The 19,601-nt window shown below is 39.0% G+C and overlaps 1 protein-coding gene and 1 pseudogene across 15 annotated transcripts in view; one reads left to right on the top strand and one right to left on the bottom strand.

Annotated features, from left to right (window-relative positions):
* Positions 1–19,601, top strand: part of CA5B (carbonic anhydrase 5B) — a 78,627-nt gene that overhangs the window by 24,981 nt on the left and 34,045 nt on the right. For 9 of the 15 annotated variants that reach the window (XM_006088576.3, XM_023753714.1, XM_023753704.1 and 6 more), the window contains one exon: positions 5,016–5,113. In XM_006088576.3, coding sequence (XP_006088638.1) covers positions 5,057–5,113 — 57 coding nt within the window. In that variant the 5' untranslated portion in view covers positions 5,016–5,056. Of the gene's footprint in view, positions 1–5,015; positions 5,114–8,553; positions 8,760–13,552; positions 13,599–15,818; positions 15,862–15,897; positions 16,029–19,601 lie in introns of those variants that run through there. The other 6 variants (XM_023753710.1, XM_023753708.1, XM_023753709.1 and 3 more) reach the window with 6 other exon arrangements.
* LOC111825986 lies at positions 11,821–11,965 on the bottom strand (annotated as a pseudogene).

Here is a 19,601-nt window from a genome sequence, read left to right as displayed (position 1 = left end):
GTTGTTCAGGATTAAACACAGACATTATTTACACAGGAAAGGCTTATTAACAGAATGCTGAGATGGAGATCAGCCTGCTCAAATGAATATGAAAATGACATGCTCAGTGAAGCAGATGTAGATGAAGATGCTAGCCAGATCTACTTGGAGCCTGAGATTAAGTTGTTTTTCAGATGTTTGGGATAATTTTACTTGATCTTCTGTCTTTTCATTGCTTCCTCTTAATTCCAAGAGTGTAAACCAACTGGTGTTGGGTAGGAGTTGACTTTTCTTCACAAAACCAAAGCATCAAATGATTTAGATTAAAACAGGACTGACATAGTTCTAGATTAAGTATCCTGCCCAATGGAACTACTTATCTTGGGTAAGTTTTAAAGGATTGAAAGCTAGAGCATTCAAAACATTTCAAAGAGATAGTCTCCATGCATAAAAGGAATGTAAATGTACAATTTACAAGATGATAAGGAAAGAGTTACTAAAGCTAAATATGCAATTTCACTCCTGGTAAATATCAGAGGAAAAGAAAGCATACGGGAACTACATTTAACCTTTTGGGAATATTTGGGACAGGAATGTTCATAGTAGTTTAGCTGTCTTCTGTGCATATACTTGACACATAATAGGTGCTCAATGAATGTGTGACATTGAAAGGAACACATCTTTATATCTCACATGTGGCTTCACAAATCCAGCAACACATACTAGTTGCATATATTTATCCATCAGTTTGGATATCTACCATAAATACTTTAAGCAAAACCATTTTATTAATAATTTCCATTTGAATCCATTATTTAATAAAACATCAGAGTGAGGTCTTTGGAATAATTTATTCAAGCTTAAGATAATCATAAAGAAGGGCCCATTACTAAAAAAGCACAGTGTTATTAGAAACTAAGTTTTAAAAATGAACACATAGATGCTCCACTAACTGTTTTATCTCCCAAGCTGGCCTGATACTAAACTCTCTGTAAAAGCATTGTCTTGCAGAGGGAATGGTTTTGGTCAATGCTAAGGTCTGGCAGTTGTATAAAATTAAAGCTAATGATATAGAACAGTGCCATTCAATGACACTATCTGGAATGATGGAACGTTCTGTATCTGTGCTGTCCAATATGGCAGACACAGGTGGCTACTGAGCGCTTGAAAGAGCAGCATGTGATGGCAAAATGTGCCAAACAGAGCCTGCAAAATTATAATATTTAATGCAACCGGAGTGACCAGAAAACAGAGCTACAAATAACTTGGCCGCAAATATTCCCAAAAGGTTAAATTTAGTTATCATAGATGTTTTAATAGTTTTATCCAAAATAATAGAACAGAGGCTTAACTTTCAAGCCTTCATTCAGTTGCAAATTTAGAAAAATAACTAGTTCTTTAAGTCAAAGACTTGCCAATCAGACAACAGAGAACTTAATCTATTTTTAAGTTTCAAGGTGACATACCTGATTCACAGAGTTCAACATGAATAGTAGTCACCAGGAGAAAGAGTCCACAACACAGTTTCATGGTGGGAAGCTAAGGGCAGAGAAAGGAAAATATAAAACAAACCCTGCCCTCCACTTAGAGCTACCTTAGCCATTCTATGACCCAGATTAGAATAGCAGAGAAACAAGCAAGCCACCAGCTAGAAGGTTTAATGATTAACCCCCATCACTTGGGTTAATACTTTGATAGAAGCAGCCCATCTCCTGTCAGTTATTTACAAAAACCTGTTTGGAAAACAAGTTAGTTGTGCCTTGCAAACTCTAGCTTGAAAGAATGTTTCCCCTGCTGACTCAAAGTCAGAATTCTCCTGCCCTAGCCCCCCCCCCGCCCCGCCCCCCCGCCTCTCGCCCCTTGCCCCTTTGTTGTCTGGTTAAGTGCAGGATGGAAAGAATTGAGTCCTCTGTGGAGGTTTTTTCCTGGTATGAACTTCCCATCTTTTCAGGCCTAAAGTATCTATCTGGCTGACAGATAAGCTATCTTAATTTGGAAAGCTAAGATCACTCCTTTCTATCTCTGGAGACAAAGGCCTTGCAAGAAGGGCCTTACCTGACTCACACTTCAGCAGGTAAACATCCTGGCCCAGCTTCCAAATCAAAGGGAATGATTTTGGTCAGCCCGAAGGTGTGGGAGCTGTGCAAAATCACAGCTGATGACATAGAGCAGTGCTGTCCAATGGAACACCCTGTGATGACGGAAATGCTCTTAGCTGCACCACACAAAGTGGTAGCCAGTAGACATGGGTGACTGTTGAGCACTTGAAATGGGGCTGGTGCTGCTGTGAAAGGAATTCTTGATTAAATTAAGTAGCCACATGTGGCTGGTGGGCACATTGGTCAATGATGCCATAGAGCAGTTATTAAGAGCTGCCCACCACAAACTAGGTCTGCTGGGTTCTTTCTTTAATCCTCCAAAGAGCACCTCACTGGTGCAGTTGTTCTAATTATCTTACAGTGAGGAAATCAAGGCTTGTGTTCAAGGCATTGGTGGCAATGGGAGGAGTGAATAGGTGTCACTTGAACCCTCTCTCCACCACACTGAACCACACTGCATCTCAGGTCATCATGGTGTAAAAGCTGAAACTGCAGCAAAACCTCAGAGATGCTCTGAGTAAGATAAAGAATGGACAAGACTCCTTCCCTGGGGGGCACTCTGTAGAGGCCAGTAGAAGCCCCACAGAGGGTCCATGTCAGGGCTGTGCTCTCTTCCATGCTGCCTCTTCATGCATTTGCTCCCCAAACTCGACCTTGTGGCTTGAAAACCATGAGTGGGAAAATTAGGTTGGGTGACCCGGATGTTAAATAGAAAGTTTGGATTTTTAAAGCAACAATGAGAAAATGCAAACAATGACACTTCTTCAACACTTTGAGAGTCACACCATTTCCCCCTTAATTAGGGTGGTATGTTATCATCTGACCCATTTGTGTTTGCTAACTCCACCTGAGGAAGCTTTTTGCCTTTCCTCCACTTTGGTTGCCAGGGCTCAGAGTCAGGCGAAGTTAGACTAGAGGGAGAGGCAGCCAAAAGTTAGCCCAGCCATTCCAGAAGTGTCACTATTTAGTGAATTTTCATTTCACTAAAATGAAAATTTCCTAGAAGGAAAAGCTCACATAACTAACCCTTGCAAACAAGGTCAGACTAGATCAAGTTATCTTGGCAAATGTTAGATAAGATAAAGTCATCATGGGAAAGAAAAGTCAATAGAGATTGTAAGAAAGCTGATAACTGGCATCAAGGAACAAAGCCATGTTAGAGACAGAAATCCAATTCAGCTTTCCTTTAGCCTGAAACGTCATAAAAGTATCAAATACCTCTTTTTCTTTTGCTTAATCATCTATGTGACTAAGATTGAAGACAGTAAAATGCTGAATCGTAGTCTAAGCCATTCATTTGAAATGAGAAGAAAATCTCTTCCCTATTGAATTATGACTTCCCAATGTTTGTTGCATCATTTTTTAAAGGTAAAAAAAAAAGCAATTTAAGTTCTTTATAGAAAATAACAGAGAAGCCAAAAGACAAAAGTAGAAATCACTTGTAATTCCACCAGCATCAATGACCATTGTTAATGTCCAAATATTTGGAACATATCTTTCTTAGGCTTGGGTCTTCCTCTGTGTGTGTGTGTGTGTGTGTGTGTGTGTGTGTGTGTGTGTGTGAATACAAATAGATTTCTTTTTAAAAACAAAACTAGGAATTGGAGCCGTGTTTAAGAGTAGAAACTTGAAACCAATTAATAAGTCTAGGACAGGGGTGGGCAAACTTTTTGACTCGAGGGCCACAATGGGTTCTTAAACTGGACCGGAGGGCCAGAACAAAAGCATGGATGGAGTGTTTGTGTGAACTAATATAAATTCAAAGTAAACATCATTACATAAAAGGGTACGGTCTTCTTTTTTTTTAGTTTTATTCATTTCAAACGGGCCGGATCCGGCCCGCGGGCCGTAGTTTGCCCACGGCTGGTCTAGGAGATCTAAGGCACAGCACAGTATGGACAAAAATACTGTACTATAAATTTCAAGCTTGCTAAGAGACTACATCTTAATTGTTCTGACCACAAAAAAGAAATTATAATTATGTTATGTGGTAAAGGTGTTAGCTAACACGATGGTGATAAGCATATTGCAATATATAAATGTATCAAATCAACATAGTGTACACCTTAAACTTGTATTGTTTCTATTAGTCTCATGAACAAACTTGAGGTTATACTATTATGAAGCTTTGTCCCTTTCTTTCTTGAACTTAGTGTATTTTGGATATATTTCCACATCATTAACTATTCCTCTATAATATAGTGGTAATGAATCATTTGCTTTTAATTCAAATTTCTTATTTTCCATTTTACTATAATAAAAATGCTATAATAAATATTCTGGATACTAACAATTTTTTGCTCACTTGTAATAATACCTTTGGTATAAATTCTTAAAATTTAAGTTTTGGAGGCAAATGATATACAAAAAATGTAAGATTCTTTTCAGAACTGTTATGTCTGTGTACATATCTCTCTTGCACTATGTATTTATTTTTCATTGTCCTGCATCAAATGATATGCAAAAATGTAAAATTCTTTTCAAAGGTTTTATGTCTGTGTACATATTTTTTTGCACTATGTGTAAGTTCATTTACCGGTGTCCTTAAAGCTCTTTTGGCAAATAAAATGGTACAGCAGTATATAAATACTGCTTTGATTTGCAATTTTTTTGTTTCATGTAAAGCCGAACATTTTATATGTTAAATGGTCATTTGTATTTTGTTTGTAAATTGCTTATTTAATGCTTTGTCTTTCTTTTCTGTCAAAGTGTTTGTTTGTCCTCAATTTTTTTGCACCAGTGTGTGTGTGTGTGTGTGTACAGACATTCTTTGTCAGTTATTAATTTTCCCTTTCAATTTGATATGATTATCCTCTTGCATTTTCCTGGTAAGCAATCCTATATTTCATGTCATCTACACATCATTTTAAATGTATCTCCTACTTTTGAACAGTAATACCTAACTGTTGATGCTGTTGTTGTTTTGTCTCATTGTAGTGGCCCTATCAGAACAGGTACATCATAATGGTGAGAATAGTATGGAGCCTTGTTGCCTTCCTTACTCTAATGAGAATGCTGATCTTCCACAGGATCTGGTGAGTCACTGTCAATATGATGTGTCTTGAGATAAAAGTATGTTTTATTCCTAGTTTACTAAAAGTTCTTTCTATCAGTAGTTGATGTTGAATTTTTTTCAGCTGCCTCTTCAGTATGTATTAGTATGATCGTTGGGTTATTAATCATTTGGTGCATTAAACGAATAAATTTCTTTACATTTATCCAACCCTTAGAAGTACTCATTTTGAAGCTGTTTCACATGCTACTTTACTTATTTTGCTATTGTTTTCCTTCGGATTTTTAGATCTAATTTTATAAGAAGAATAGCACATGGGTTCCTTTTCATGTGCTAATTCTTGATGATTCTTAAAAATCATTACATTACCATCTTGAAAATTGGATAAAATAGTTCCAATATTTTCTATATAGAGAAATATTTTAAAAGCATAAGAAATAAAAACTTTACCAGTAAATGATCTGGACCTTGCATATTTGGGGCAAGCAGTTCTCTGAAAATTTTCCATTTTTTCTCACTTTTAGTCATTTCAGAATTTCTTCTTCTTTTTTTAATATATTTGTATTGATTTCAGAGAGGAAGGGAGATAAGAGCATCAATGATGAGAGAGAATCATTGATTGGCTGCCTGCTGCAAGCCCCCCACTGGGGATCGAGCCCGCAACCCGGGCATGTACCCTGACTGGGAATGGAACCCGTGACCTCTTGGTTCCAAGGTCGATGCTCAACAGCTGAGCTACACCTGGCTGGGCTTATACTTCTTTTAAAATATATTTAGACTCCTTATAATTTCTAAGAAAATCATTGAATTCATTCAGATTTTCCAGTATTCTCATGAGCTTTATAGAATATTTCCCATAAAATATGTGTTGCTATGTTCCCTATATATTTGGTAGTGAATACATTATTTTTTTTCTCATTTTCCATTAGACTTGCCAGAAGTCTTGCTATTTTTTGTCGTATTTTCAAAGAACGTGTTCTTGGATTAATTTCATTTCTTGTCTTTCTATTTCTGACTTATCTATCTTATTTACATTTATTAAGTCCTCCTGTTAGAGGCACCTCTCACCAACAGCAGAGAGGTGTTACCAGACAGGACAGCCCAGAGTCCATGGAGAGGGCTGTACCCAACCTTGATCCTTGTCTTCTCATATAAATGAATTTATACCAGAGACCTTGACTCTATTGTGAAAAGCCAATTTATTAAAGCAATTAAAGCATGCACCTTTATTGAAAAATCAAAATAAGCAAACCTATACATCTGGCTTATGAAGTGCAGACGGGCTCTCAGCTAATCTGAAGAGCAGGTTGGGTGGGGTCCAAGGCATTATATACCCTCCTGTCTATAGGTTTCAAAATTCCTCTGCTGAATATTTTGGTACAGAGTAATTTTTAAAACCTCTCTCTCTCTCTCTCTCTCTCTCTCTCTCTCTCTCTCTCTCTCTCTCTCTCTCTCTCTCTCTCTCTCTCTCTCTGTTGGTCTTCCCAGAATTCATGAGAAGCACCTGGCAACTTGATCTTGCCAAGTCTTGAGACTGCTGGCTTCTCGGCTTAGGGCAGTGGTTCTCAACCTTGGCTGCACATTAGAATCACCTGGGAATCTTTTTAAAATCCTGATTTCTGGGCCTCATCCTCTGGAAATTCTGTTTCTTTGTGATGGGGTGGGGCCACAACATTAGTAACAAAGAAACAGAATTTCTGGAGGATGAGGCCCAGAAATCAGGATTTTAAAAAGATTCCCAGGTGATTCTAATGTGCAGCCAAGGTTGAGAACCACTGGCTTAGGGAGTAAAATGGCCCTTTTCCCTTTTCTCTTTTCCCCTTCTTTTCTGATTTCTCTCATTAGGGAGGTTTTTAACCATTTGCTCTTGTGTCCTTGGCTGGGGAAGATAATGGCTTATTAGTTACAAGCTGGCTGCAAATTGCCCACATTGTTTGGCCTTGTTTTAACTTTCCTGTCTCAGTTTCCCTATTCCTCCTGCCCTGAAATCCTGTAACACTCCTTCCAGTTGTTCAACTTGTGTTGCTATTCTTTTAATAACTCTTGAATTGACTAATAAGCTCATTTATTTTGAGTCTTAGTTAATAATGAAAACATCTGTGGCTGTTAATTTTCCTCTGAGTACTGATCTGGCCACATGACATAAGAAGAGTAGAAGTACAGTGATCTCACTATTATAAATTTTCAAAATAATCATAATTATAGTTTTCATATTTTTCTATAACCCAGTAATTTCTTAGAAAAGTGTTTTCTGCCCTGGCCAATTTGACTCAGTGGATAGAGCGTCGGCCTGTAACCAAAGGGTCCCAAGTTCAATTACAGTCAGGGGCACGTGCCTTGGTTGCAGGCTCCTCCCTGGCCCTGGCCCTAGCCTAGTCCCTGGTCGGGGTGCGTGCAGGAGGCAGCCAATTGATGTGTTTCTCTCACATCGATGTTTGTCTCTGTCTTTCCTTCTCTTCCACTCTCTCTAACAGATCAGTGGAAAAATATCCTCAGGTAAGGATTAACAAAAAAAAGAAAGAAAAGTGTTTTCTAAATTTCTAAGTACTTTTCAGATTTAACTATAAATATATGTATATATTATATTTTAATTAGTATTCTTATTAGTCTCAAATGCATTAATACATTTTAATCTTAGAATTTATAAGTGGCAGTCTGTACAATTTACCCATTATCTCAAAATATGTTTTATTAAAAACTTCAAATAAGCATCTTATAATATTCTTTTTAAAGGAATCATGAATGAACACTACACTGATAGAGTAAATTTCCTGTAATTATAATTATAAAAGCATTATCCATGACTGTTTCATATTGTTTTAAAGTAGATCAATCATAATAGTAAAGAACTATGAAATGGAAAATTTCTCAAGGTAATAAGATTTTGATATCAGGATAAAGTAAATTCCTGACAATGGGCTGATGTGCTTATATGTTTGGATTTTTTTTATAACAACAAAAGAAATTGTCAGATGTGTGGCCCAACGTGACATGATTCAAAATAACATCTTTTATTGGTTCTGTCAGGTGAATAGAAAGACAAAACCTTAGTGACAAATGTGAAGCACTGTCAATAACTTGACTTCAAATCCAAAGACACCACACATTACATATCACATAGAAAGTGCTAAAAATGAATTAATTGTTAAATAGCTTGGTGGAAATCTCTATAAAATAGATGGAAAACAGAGCTACATTCTAGGATTCGTACCTGTCAACCTACTGTCTTTGTTTTCTTACACTTTTCAATATCTTGCACAAATTTAGTGTTTGTTTTGATGTACAAGTTTTAAGTAGTGAATGCCCACAGGATTTGTATCCTTGTAACTTGCTTCATACAATGCTCATTTCAGCATTCCACATATAGGAGCCTAATAACTTATTAGTAACAGTGGTAATGATGACGGGTAAAGTAGTTTCAATCATTTTGAATATGTTACTATTGACTTCCAATGTTCCAAGTTTAGAGAATGCAGATAAAAAGTGGATTACTGTTTACCACGAGCATTACGAAAAGCACCGAGTCTCCTGAGACAGGAAAAAGAAATTGATTTCTCCATGTTTTTCATACTCCACGATACTCTTCAAAAGCAGTTTCTCGGCACATAGCTATTGATCTACTGCTCAGGAAGGTAAATTAAATATGAGATCACACAAACAGAAAACACGTGAGTCATTCTTTTTACTCATTCCAGATGCCTTTTAAAGTTTATTAGAATTGTAAATTCATGTGGGCATGTGTATGCTTCATTTACTGTAAGAAAACAAGAGGTAGTGAGAACTGATGTTGCTTTTGAATTTTAACCCCCGATTATCACAAACAGGAATTTTCTAAACCTATAGCACCTAAATCTACTACAGTAAATTGTGAAACCATTTAAAATATGATGTTACTTTGTACATTTTTATGTTTTTTGGAAATATATCTGGCTGTGACACGTTAAAATAAATCAAAACTTTTTATCATTGAATATGGAAATCTTTTATAAGATTTTTAAAAATCCTGCACTTTTAAAACTAGTATCTATTACAATTATTTAGCACCACTCACTAATTTTCTAGAATAGAAGTGGTAGAGTTTTAATCAAATGTGATCCTTCACCTTTTAATTGTAATGAAATTGATATATAATAAACAATTTAAAGAGGTTTATAATAATTACCCCAATTTGTTCAGAATAATTAAAGAGATAAAAAATGATTCTACTCTCTTTAAACTATCATTAGGTTAAGATAGATATGGCGATAAAATATTTTTGCCTCATGTGCAAACCTATTCTATTTTAACCTAGTGGTTCTCGATCAAGGGCAATTTTGTCTCCAAAGAACATTTAGAGACATTTTAAGTTGGTGGAACTTCAGGGGGCTGGGAGTTCCATGATTTCTAATCGGTAGGTGGGGCCCAGGGATACTGCTAAACATCCTACAGTGCACAGGACAGCCCCTACAGAAAAGTGTTCTCCAGCCCCAGATAACAATAGCACCAAGTCTGAGGAGCTACTTTCACTGTGCAGATGCTTTTGGGTAAGAGACCGCGTATTCCTTCTTAGTTTCCCAATATCAGAAACAGCAACCTGGAATCTAGTATATTGGAGACAGTTGGTGCTGACACTTGGTAAATTGGCATTATTACTTTTATTGTTCACATGTAGAAATAAATAAGCCCTATGTCATTCTGAGAAAAACCTCCTAGCTGTAGGTGTAGTGAGTTTTCTCATTACCTGTCTCATTATCTGTTCGTCATTGACCCGGGTACCAATGATGAGGTTCAGTCTTAACTGCTGGGTGCAAGCTACTTAGGCGTGCACAGTTTACCTTGAAGAGTTCTCAGGTTGGACACACCAGTATTATATTGAAAGAAGGCAACAAGTTTGCTTTTAATTAACTTTTATACTACTTGTGGAAGTGAAGTTTGGCCCAAGTGTCTTCTCTTTTAAAACTGTTTTCCCTATGGTGACTACATGTTGGTTGTTCAAAGCTCTATATTTATGAAGGTTTCTCTCCATATTGCTACCAACAGCGTAACATCAATTTGCAAATTTCATAAATCTTTGTTTCCCTTTATTATTATTCTTATGTGGAGTTATTTCCATTAACACAACTAATAAGGAGGAAGAAAGGACCAGTTAAAGGCCTAACTAATGTTTCTCTAAAGATTACCATTTAATAAATTTATAGGATACTGGTTAAATGAGAGATCAGTTTAATATATATAATATATAATTTTTATCTCACATATTATATGCTTATAATATATTACTTGCTCTGTTTTCTGGATTTACTATTACAATAAGTTCATTTATCTTCTTATTAAGATGGCTAATTATAGACTAGAATAATCAAATCTATGATCTTATTTCTAATTAAATCTCAAGATCGTTATTACCATAACTGATTAATTTTACCCTCCCTTATCTACTTTATCTGACTTGCCTAATTAGAATTTCATTTTATTTTTCTGTTTAAGCCTTACAGAAAAAAAATCTTGCTTCAAAATTTTAATATAAAATTTGTACTCAGATTTTATCCCCTTTACATATCCCATTCTCGAGTAAACATTTAACTATTAGTATTAAGTAACAAGATTGAAAAATCCTTACAAGAAAAGACTATATGGTTGCAGCACCTTCCTCTTGGGACCAGTGAGTTGATTCCCACAAAGGCTGTTTGAGGAGGAAGCCACTTTTCCCCTCCTTTGTCCCCACTAGGTCCTGCAGGCCTTCACTTTCTACAACATCCTCTAGTTTATGACATTGAGGCTGTTTGAAAACCCCTTTAACTAAAATGCATGTATACTGCCCGTATCAATGTGCATTCCACTCACTAGTACCTAATGCTTAGTCCTTGCACTTGGTAAGTACTCACAGGTTGCTCTTAATAATAATGTTAAGTTACAGATTTCTGATGGAAAATTGGAGTTTATGTAGCTTTGGATGTATCACATGGTTCCAAAAGATCTAGCTGGAAAGTAATAATAATTGATTTTAGGATTAAAACATTCTTAATAATATAAGGGTTGCATTTCTCATGGCCCATCAATATTGGATTGTTTAATATAACTCAGTTGACTAATCATAATCATAAACTGGATTTCTAAGATACCTAACACTGTTGGGAATGAAGTATCTTGAGGTACATTACATTTTATTCTCATTCCTAAACAGAAAGAAAATTTAAAACACTTTCAGGATCTATTATAAACAAGGATTTGAAATATTTTTGTCTTCATCCTGATATTTTATGCTTTATTTTAAGATGCAAAAATCTTATGAAACTAGGATATTCAAACAGCTCATCAAATTTTGTAAGTTAATTGACAGCCATAACCATTATGAACTTTGGTTTATTTTTTACAGGCTAACGTTTTTTTACTTCAGTGAAAGTTAATCACTATTGCTTGAAAACAACAATTAGACAAACTGAATGAGTGTAATTTTGCCAGTGTTATATTCCTACAGAGGGGACATAAAGGGCAGTTACTTAAATTGGATGCTTGTGTGCCTGTCTATGTGTCTCATCCTGTGAATGAAGACCAATAAATTATGACTTCCATGTAGTAAAAGCAAGACTCACACTGAGTTTTCTGATATGTTCTTGTAGATATTTAAATATTTACACTGCTTCTTGAATGTTACATTGAAAGTTTTTCATGGTCTTGGTACACAATGCTTATTTTTCTAAGCTAAAATCTTTGCAGCTAGAAAAATATAGTTGGGCTTTTTGGTCTTTTATATGTGCCTCAGACATGAAACAGCTCTGGCCACCAACACAGGCATCAAGCTAGGATGAACTAAGGACTGTATATCTGCTTGGCCCCTGATTGATATAAGAGCAACACCACCAATCAGGTGTCTCCTTGCCCACTGCCAGGGGGTGACTTTTCTGGTCTTTAATCACCTAATAGGCTGTCTGTTGGAGTTTACCCAAAAGTGTTTAGCCCTGCCCATATGTACTTCCTCTGTCAGCCTTTATAAAAAGGTGATGGGGGCCAATTTTCATAATAGAACCTCAAAGTACCTTCCTCCTCAAAGCACATGAATGAATCAATATCTCAAAGTGTCTGCCCTGAAGTTTTGGCCAATGACAATGACCTCGTACTCTCTACCACACAGAATAATTCTCAACACCCTATAATGAGAAATGTCACTTTGGGAAGGCTATAAAGACCTGCATGCAAGACCTCTATTCCTACAAATCAGAGGTGCCGGATAGGTTGTTGCTTGCAGCCATTCACCCATTATGCAATGTTAATCACAAATGTGGACACAGCCACCAAACTTCCCAGCACAAGTTATTCAGGCAGTTTCTGTGAATGAATCAAGAGTTGAAATGCAAATTGAAATCTACTTATCATCCTGGGTAGCAGTAATCTAGATGCTACTCTGGCCCTGGCCCTGGCCAGTGTTTCTCAGTGGTTAGAGCACTGGCCAGTTAGAGCATTGGCCCACCCACCAAAGGGTCACTGGTTCGATTCCCAGTCAAGGGTAGGTATCTAGGTTGTGGGTTCGCTCCAGGGGGGAGAGGGAGTGCGTGCAGGTGGCAACCAGTGGATGTGTCTCTCTCACAGTTATATTTCTCTCTCTCTCTCTCTCTCTCTCTCTCTCTCTCTCTCTCTCTCTCTCGTTCCCCTTTCCTTGATTTCTTCAACTATGTCTTTGGTCCAGTGTTGCCTACATTTTCATCAGTTGCATCAAATCATTGTAAAGGAGTAAACTATTGCTAACTACACAAAAATTAAAACAGTAACTTGCACAGTCTGTATTTGGTCTCATCTCCTGTTATTTTTTAAGGCAATAAATGAATGATATTTAAAATATTTTGTGTAAATGAAGCAGAGTTTTCAGGGTCAGAGTGAGCCTATAATGAAAGTGTTCTGTTGCAAAGTTGTTCTTTCCTCTGTGTTCCTTGTAGCACATTTGTGAATATTCCCACTGTCTTCAAGGCAGAAATGAAATGGAGGGTGAGAAGGGAACTAATTTGTGATCTTAAAACCTTTATTGCTGGCATATGAATAATTATATGTAGCCAATCTTGTTACTACGAAGGGGAAAATGTAGCACTCCATAGGAGTTAAAGGCGCATATATATTCAATGATGATTTATTGGTAATTTATTGTGTAAGGGGCTGTAGTGAGTACTCTAAAAGTTGCTTCCTGTGTTTTCTGGCCAAAGATACTCATACTAATCAGATCAAGACCTGTGGTTACTGTCAAATGATTAAACAATTTAGTAACGAGTTTGATGGCCTTTATGCAAGGAAGGGAATATAGTCCATGGGTTGGGGGGTGGGGTGCATTGCCTCACAGGCGGAGGAGCGCCCTTCCTGAGGGAGTTTGAGCAAGAGCGAGTTTTATAGAATGTTAGAAGAGGCAACATGGAAATGGCAGGATGAGCGAGGAGGTCAGGGATTTCTTTATGAGGCTAACAGCTCCTGTTTTCTAGGGTAAAGGAAGCTAGCTAAGCTGACTTGGACAACTGTGATTGGTATGTTTTGGATTTCCTTGACAGGTGGGTCCCATAAGTGCAGGATGACTTAGGCTTAGATTTGTGACATGGGCTGGGCCACTAGGGTGGCCTCTATTTTGTGGGTCCTAATATACAAATTAACTTTACCATTACAAGCCCTTTCCATCTACCAACACACTTAATACCTTCCTTTCTAGTCATTTCTTATTGCATCAAAACCCAAATTTGGGCAACTTCAAGCTGTAAGCTCCTTGAGGTTTGCCTTATTTGTCACTGGAATAAAGTACTTGATAAACATGGTTTGACTTGATAAAGTGACTGAATGGCTAATGGAGAGAGCCCTTCCCCCAGAAGTGCCCAGTTAGATATTTCTGGACAGAAAAGAAAGCTGGTTATAACCTCTTTGTTTTTTCTTCTGGACCCAGAGTTGTAAATGGAGAGAGCAAGGATAGTATGAGTACTAGATCACTTCATAAGTTATATAAATGTCTAATCACTATGTTGTATGCCTGGAACTAATATACTATTGTATGTCAACTGTTATTGAAAAAAAATTTAAATCTCTGGCCAACCTTAAACAACTGTTTTGGATCTGATGGCCTGCTAATTTTATCATGGCCTGCATTATTCTCCTTCCATTAAGTCCCCCTTTTCCTTGGCTCCTTCAACTATTTCTTTTATCTAGTGATGACTATATTTTAGTAAGCTGCCTCAAATCATTGGTGGAAGAAGATAAGGTAGAACTAATTATATAAAAATCAACTCAGTAATTTATATAGACTGTATTTGGATCAATTTCTGTGAGTTAATTTTTCAGGCAAATATGACTGACAGTTGAAACATTTTATAAATGAGGCAGGGTTCTCAGGGTCAGAATGTTCTGTTGAAACATTCTTTCTCTGTGTCCCTTCTAGTGCAACATTTGTGAATGTTCCCACTATCTACGAGCCAGAAATGCAATGGAGGTTGGGAAGGAAAAAAGTAACTTAATATGCTATTATAAAAGTTTTATTGTTGATATATGAAGAAATAAAAGTAGCAAATCTTACTGCAAGGGGGATATGTTATCTTTCTCCACATGTGAAAAAGACAAATATTCAATGAAGATTTATTGAGAATTTATTAAAGAAATGTATTAAGTCCTATAAAAGTGGTTTTTTGTTTGCTACCCAAAAGCGTTCCAACTAATGAATTCAAGACCTGTGATTACCAAATCCCTTTTCACTTGTCAGCCCCTTGCCACATCTTCTTTAATGTTCTTGTCATAATTTTCACCCCTAAACCCAAGTTGGGACAACTTCAGACCGTAAGCCCCTTGAGGCTCATCTTATTTGTCAGGGGAGCATGTATTCAATAATATGATTTAAATGGATGAATCAGATTTCTGTACAGGGCTAGAAAAGCTGGTTATAACCTGCTCACATTATTCTTGTGGACCCAGAGTTATAAGTGGAGGGAGAAAGGCAAGCAGAGTTTCAGTCCGTGAATTGTCTCGACAGGCCCTAGACAGCAGGAGCTCACTGGATGCGTAGGAAAGTTCATCTAGAGGAGACATCAAGAAATACAGGAGTTCCGTTTACTCCACTCATCTGCCTAAGCGGTTCTCAATCTGTGGGTCGCGACCCCTGAAAATACATCCTGCATATCAGATATTTACATTACGATTCATAACATAGCAACATTACAGTTATGAAGTAGCAACGAAAATACTTTTATGGTTGGGGGTCACCACAATATGAGGAACTGTATTAAAGGGTCGCGACATTAGGAAGGTTGAGAACCACTGCAACACCGGTTCACAATTCAAGTTCAGAGCACGTGAACACTGGCTCAAAGAAACTCGGGGGAAGTGGACATGAAAACTAGCTGGAAGGAACCTGGCTGCAGGATCTGTTCAGTGTTTGCGTGTCCCTCCTGAGCCACCTGCTCTCACTATATTGTATTGATGTTTGGACATGGGAAAAACTGGAGGAAAATCATTTCTTAGGCTCTTAAGTCTGACTTCACCCGACAAAATGACGCCAGCGCTCAGTTCTCTGGCCGGAGGGTTTCTCTAGAGACAAAGTTGGGGGGCCGCCCAGGCGACATCCAATTCCCGCGACAAAGTTCCGCCCGGGAGGAGGGGGGGCCGGGAGCTGGGCGGAGTCGGAGGGGAGAGCAGGGGCGTGACCACGGTGGAGGGGCGGGCCCAGGCGGAGCTCAGGGGCGTGACCCGGAGAGGGGGGCGTGACTGTGGCGGGAGGCGGGTGGCCTGGCAGGAAGGCTGAGAGGGGCACCTTCTGGAGTGGCGTGGCCAGGGCAGCAAGTAAGGACCTGGAGGTGGAGTGATCAGTCATATGGGGCGTGGCTTAGAGGCGAGGGGCGTGGCTCTGGCCCTGGAACACGACGAGGGGGTGTGGCTATATGATGGCTAAGTTTGCCAGCTGCGGTCCCAGGGCTAAGTAAGGTTCCTGCTCCTGGGAAAACGCTCAGGTAAGGGCCAGTGGCCGAGTGGAGGGGGGGTGGCTACAGCGGGGGCTGGCCCGCTCGGGGAGGGCTGGACCTTCCTCACCCCAGCACTGCCCTGCCTGGTCTTGGAACCAGGAGAGCTGTTTGCGCGTATTGCTGGGGTCACCGAGGGGCGCAGTGGACTAGTTAGGCTGGGAGGGCATTACCCTCCCCGCCTCCCCGCGCCCGCCCCACCCCCCCCTGCAGCCCTCCTCTATGGGAGTCACCAACCAAAAGGCAGCACTTCCTTTAGGGTTACTTGCACTTGACGGAAAAACAGCTGCCCCAGGGGATTTGTGGGGAGTTCCTTAGGAGGGAGTGTTGCCAGGGCTGGTTGGATGTGACTAACTCGAGAAAGTCCAAACTGCTGTGAAATAGCTGGATCAGGTAAGGACTGCAAATCTGAGATTGTGGTTCCACGAGCCGAGCGAGGCGCGGCAAGCTGGGACTAACTTGGGTCAGCATTGTATTTTTCCCTCCCCTGACTTTGCCGGGGTCTGTGGATGGAGTCACAGCCGCCCCCACCCCAACGCAGGGATCAGCATCACAGCTGTGTCTCGGGGACAAATCTCAGTCTTCTGCTTTCCCCAAGTCCTTCTGGCCTTTTTGTTTCCGTGCCTTGCCCCAGAATTGGAGGAGAACCTCGGAAGTACAAATGTTGATGGCTGTGAGTCTTTGTGGAATTCAGTGTTAAATGCTACTGCCTTGAGGCTGGTGGCAACTCATTAATATTCATGTAAGTGCCCTCCCCTCCCATATATTTTAACTGGGAAAGTTGGAGAGGTACAAGAAGTTAATGTGTACACCTTAATTCGGATAGAACTTGTTCTCTCCCAGCTACTGAAAACCACATTGTTTTCTGCTTCCCCTACTTTCTTTACTGATAATCTAGTCATCTTTATTCTCCTATTAAAAGTCTTGCTGGAAGGTAGAAAGGAGTAGCCAGATTTCTCTGGTGAGGGAAGCTGCCTGGGACCCTACCCCTGATCTGCCCTTGCACATCCCTCAGAGCCGGCACTGTTCTTGGATACGTTGGAAATGGGAAACCTTTCAGCTATGTAGGGCTGTCCTTTACTCAGGTAATTTTTACATCAGTACCAGGACTGAAATTCACCAAAAGACCAAGAGCAGCAAGGACACGATTCTCTGTGCCTGTACACACTCTCTGGAGCCAGGGGAGAGGCTGTGAGGGCTCACAGTTGGAAGGCAGTAAAGACTGACTGAACTGTGAGTGAATGAGTGAAAATGAATATTTTGGAAATGTGATGGTAGGAGGACAGGCCACACTTGCATAGTTTGTTGCAGCACATTAAGCAGTCACTGGAAATGTATTTTGAAACTTTTGGCAACCCCAGATTAGAAGCATACTCTCAGAAAAGAAGTGGGTGAGAGGAGGAAGCTGAGCTTTCTCAGTCAAGACATGGAAACATAACCTCTCATTTAAATTCAGAGAATTGCAAGCTGGCTTCCTTTCTAAATCAAGAGGTGAGAAAATTAAGGGTCAATATGATAAGAATCAAGGAATTTTTTCAAAGTTATCATTACCTTTAGTAGGACTTTATTGCTGTCTGTTTTGCATACATGTAAATGTCTTAATCAGGCAGAGTTCAATCTACTTGTCATTTAATAAATACATGATTTATGAATGATTCTTTCAGGGCTTTCAGTATCTTTACTTTTTCACACATTTCTAAGTCTGCAAAAAAGCAGATAAGGGACCTGTTAGTAAAATTCAAGACATGCATAAATAATTAGTGATTGCATAGTACAGAAAACTTAGCCCTCTTGGGCTTGTAAAAATTAATGGGGACGGAGTCACTTCAAAATGGAGTCGGAACTGTCATCCCAAAGGAGCCTTGCATATCTTACTTCTCAAACCTTTGGATTGTTAAAACTGAGCAAATAAACCTATGGCATTGTATCCCAAACAACTGTTTGCAAAGCTAATAGGAAAGTAGATATGACTACATGACTGAAAATGAAAGACATTCTTTAAAATTAATATCATATGTTCCAGTGGTTGGCAAACTGGCTCGCGAGCCACATGCGGCTCTTTGACCCCTTGAGTGTGGCTCTTCCACAAAATACCACGTGAAACTTCGTGGCACATACACAGAAGTCAGTATTTTGTGGAAGAGCCACACTCAAGGGGCCAAAGAGCTGCATGTGGCTCGCGAGCCGCAGTTTGCCGACCACTGTGTTAGCCTATCTGCATTTATAGAAATTTCTTCCTTTGCTTATTAACACTCAGAGAAATTCCTTCTATTCCTGCATTTATTCCCCTTTCCTTTCTCATAAAAATCCCTGTGCCTTCACCTCCTAATCAAAACATTATTTGGGTTTCTGCCTGAATCAGTGCTTCCTGAATAGCTCTTCTATTGAATCTTAAACACTTGTTGCCTCTCACTTTGACCTTTTATTTTTATGTTAACTGTCCCATCTTTAAGGACAAACTTAAGTAAGGACAAATTTTCTGTGAAAGCCAGTAATGTATGGTAGTAGTTCATTCTTATGTAGTATGTTTGATAATTATACATTATTTGTGGTTTCACAAGCTTGGGTTTTATGAGATCCTGGGTAAGTTTAAATAACCACCTCTATAACTTTTAATGTAATAGACGGGATTTGTGTTAGGCTTGAGTATGAATAATCTCAACTATTGTTACAGGTATTGTAACCCAGCATTAGCTAAACTGAGTTTCTGTTTATTTGGGTTTTCATGGAACCCTCTTTGCCTCTGACTTTCCATGCTCTGTTGCTTCCATGATTGCCTTTAACTGTTCCTCTCCATCCCTTGGCCTCCTTAATCACTCCATTTTTTCAGTCTCCCTCTGTACACCTGTTACTCCTTGGGGGAGAGGGTGTACCTTCTCTCTAGCCGTGTAGCCTCTCCTGAGGACCAGAGCTGCTTTGCCAACTCTCCTAGACCTTTCCTCTCATCTGTACCTTGGACCTCAAATCCAATGTATAATTAGATGAAGATGATCATCATTCCCTTCTCACCTACACTTTGTGCCAAGTTCTGTTTCTCTGTCAGGGATCCTCATTCTACCACCAGCATCATCTAGCTGTAAAACCATGAAGCCTTCTTCAGCTTCTTCCCTTTTCTCTACTCCAGTCGAGTGCAAATCCTATTGTTTTATTTTTAACCAAAATGGTGATCTCTTAATGCAAAGTGCCTTGTTCATCTCTACTACCACTATCAAGTTCAATATTTTATATTCTCTACTTGGATCACTGGAATTTCATTTTAAACTTCACATTTCCAACTCTGAGCTACTGAATTCCCACCCAAAACCTGTTTGACACAATATTGTCCTCATCTCAGTTCATGGCAACTCCATTCTTCTAGTTGCTTAGGCCAAGAATCATCCAGTCATCCTTGACTCCTCTCTTGCACATTTTACAGGCTGTATTTCCAAGTTGTAGCTAAGACCCAACTGCCTCTCACCACCTCCACTGCAACATTCTTAGATCCAACCCCTGGATTATCTGAATGATTTCCCTGATTCTTTCCTACCTCACATCCCACTTGATTCCAATAGAGTACCTTGAATG

This window comes from Myotis lucifugus, unplaced genomic scaffold (assembly GCF_000147115.1).
Source record: "Myotis lucifugus unplaced genomic scaffold, Myoluc2.0 scaffold_49, whole genome shotgun sequence".
Taxonomy (NCBI): Eukaryota; Metazoa; Chordata; class Mammalia; order Chiroptera; family Vespertilionidae; genus Myotis; species Myotis lucifugus.
The sequence above is the reverse complement of the archived record's forward strand: the minus strand, read 5'-3'. Positions and strand labels throughout refer to the sequence as shown.